Below are 1804 nucleotides of genomic sequence, written 5' to 3'. Positions count from 1 at the left end.
CACACAATCCACAAGAGAATTACAACAGCCATCCACAAGCGAAATACACCCAGAACACACAAAAGAAATACACCCAGGACCCACAAGCGAATTACACCAACCATCCACAAGCGAAATACAGCCACAATCCACGCGCGAAATACACACAGAACCCACAAGCGAAATACACCCAGAACCCACAAGTAAAATACACCCAGAACTCACAAGAAAAATACACCCAGAACCCACAAGAGAAAAACACTCAGAACCCATAAGAGAAATACACCCAGAATCCACAACAGAAATACACCCAGAACACACAAGAGAAATATACCCACGATCCAGGAGAGAATTACACCATCTAAATATAGTCACTAAATATACTTGGTCAACCAAGCTGCGAGAAATACTACGACCAAGCAACAGGAACGCTTTGTTAATCATGTTTTGCTTGATCATGGCACAACAATTCAGCGGAAACTTCATCACTATGCAGTATCTGAATGTGTTGTTTAGCAAAATACCGATGGGTATCGGACCAAACGTAGCGACGATGATGGTCCTGGCTGTCGGCCTTATAACTAGCAGTTTAACCACCATAATAGTGGAATGTCTTAAAAGAAGAAAACTTTTGATTCTGTCTGGGTTCGGAACGTGTTTGACATTGTGCTTTTTAGGAATTTACCTTTTCTTAGATGAACATGAATTTGACGTTTCCAACGCCTCTATTTTACCAGTTATCGACCTAATTATATATCAAATAATGTATCAAATTGGCTTAGGTACGTTACCAAATGTTCTCCTATGCGAGTTATTTCCTGCGGAACTAAAAGGCATTGTTGGTGCCATCATTGTGATTTTCGATGGTATAATTGGTTTTATCCTGCCGAAACTGTATCAAGATGTTACCGATACTGATGGATGGTTTGCGATTTACATTGTCTTCGCGGCAGTAAGCAGTTCGGCATTTCTGATGCTGTTTATATTGGTACCAGAAACGGAAGGAAAAACATATCGCGAGATTGAAGCGCTTCTACTTAATACATATTTGAGTTCATAGAATGAAGAAGTTAGAACCGATGAAATGCATATTCGTACAATATGACAGGAGAAATTGCACCGTACGTCCGTGGCTCGGTGTCTACTTACTCAGAATATTTTATTTCCCATTTTTAGTAGTATAACGATAAAGATCTACAATTTTATCACGAAATGCAAGCTTTGTAGTAACGTAATTTTGTTCATTTGTACGTGTAATTTTAGAAATATGTCTAACAAAGATGATGGTCGTTTACAAACATGTGCATCGTATAAACTGACTTGCATTGATCTTAGAGGAACACATGCTTTCAAACTAAACATTTTATCCATTTCATAACACGAACAATGTAACAATATTAATTAACTTGTAATAATTGAACAACAGTTCGCAAAATTAAGAAAAGTAATATATTATAGAATGACAAGGTGACATAATACTGACAAGAACAATTTTTTACATCTCAGCTGTTATCTATGCTGTTATTTCTTGTATGAAATATGTAGCATATGTATATCACATGTACATATGTTAATATTCTTACAATAAACAGCAAGTATGCTGAAAAAGTCAGTACTTATGCTAAAAATAATGTAATATAATTAACATAATACATTGGTAATAAGTACTTATATTACATTATGTTTCTCACTGATAAGCATATGTGTTTACACATATAAATATATATGTGTTATACACTGTCTTGTCGGCGTTATATTATAGTTATTAGGCAAAAATCTTTGAATATGTTAGTTCGATTATTATAGTAATTACTGTAGCATAACA

The 1804-nt window shown here is 35.3% G+C and overlaps 2 protein-coding genes across 3 annotated transcripts in view; both read left to right on the top strand.

Annotated features, from left to right (window-relative positions):
* LOC122574705 (proteoglycan 4-like) overlaps window positions 1–1804 on the top strand; it is a 12618-nt gene that overhangs the window by 7911 nt on the left and 2903 nt on the right. The window lies entirely within an intron of this gene.
* LOC122574706 (sugar transporter ERD6-like 17) lies at window positions 82–1039 on the top strand. Its single transcript, XM_043742608.1, has one exon. It carries the CDS (start codon window positions 422–424, stop codon window positions 1037–1039), a length of 618 nt encoding a protein of 205 aa, XP_043598543.1. The 5' UTR covers window positions 82–421.

Source organism: Bombus pyrosoma, linkage group LG14 (assembly GCF_014825855.1).
Source record: "Bombus pyrosoma isolate SC7728 linkage group LG14, ASM1482585v1, whole genome shotgun sequence".
NCBI lineage: Eukaryota > Metazoa > Arthropoda > Insecta > Hymenoptera > Apidae > Bombus > Bombus pyrosoma.
The sequence above is the reverse complement of the archived record's forward strand: the minus strand, read 5'-3'. Positions and strand labels throughout refer to the sequence as shown.

What these genes read in the sequence shown, in the direction of transcription:
- LOC122574706 (XM_043742608.1), top strand. Translation starts at nt 422, where the DNA reads ATGTTTTGCTTGATCATGGCACAACAATTCAGCGGAAACTTCATCACT.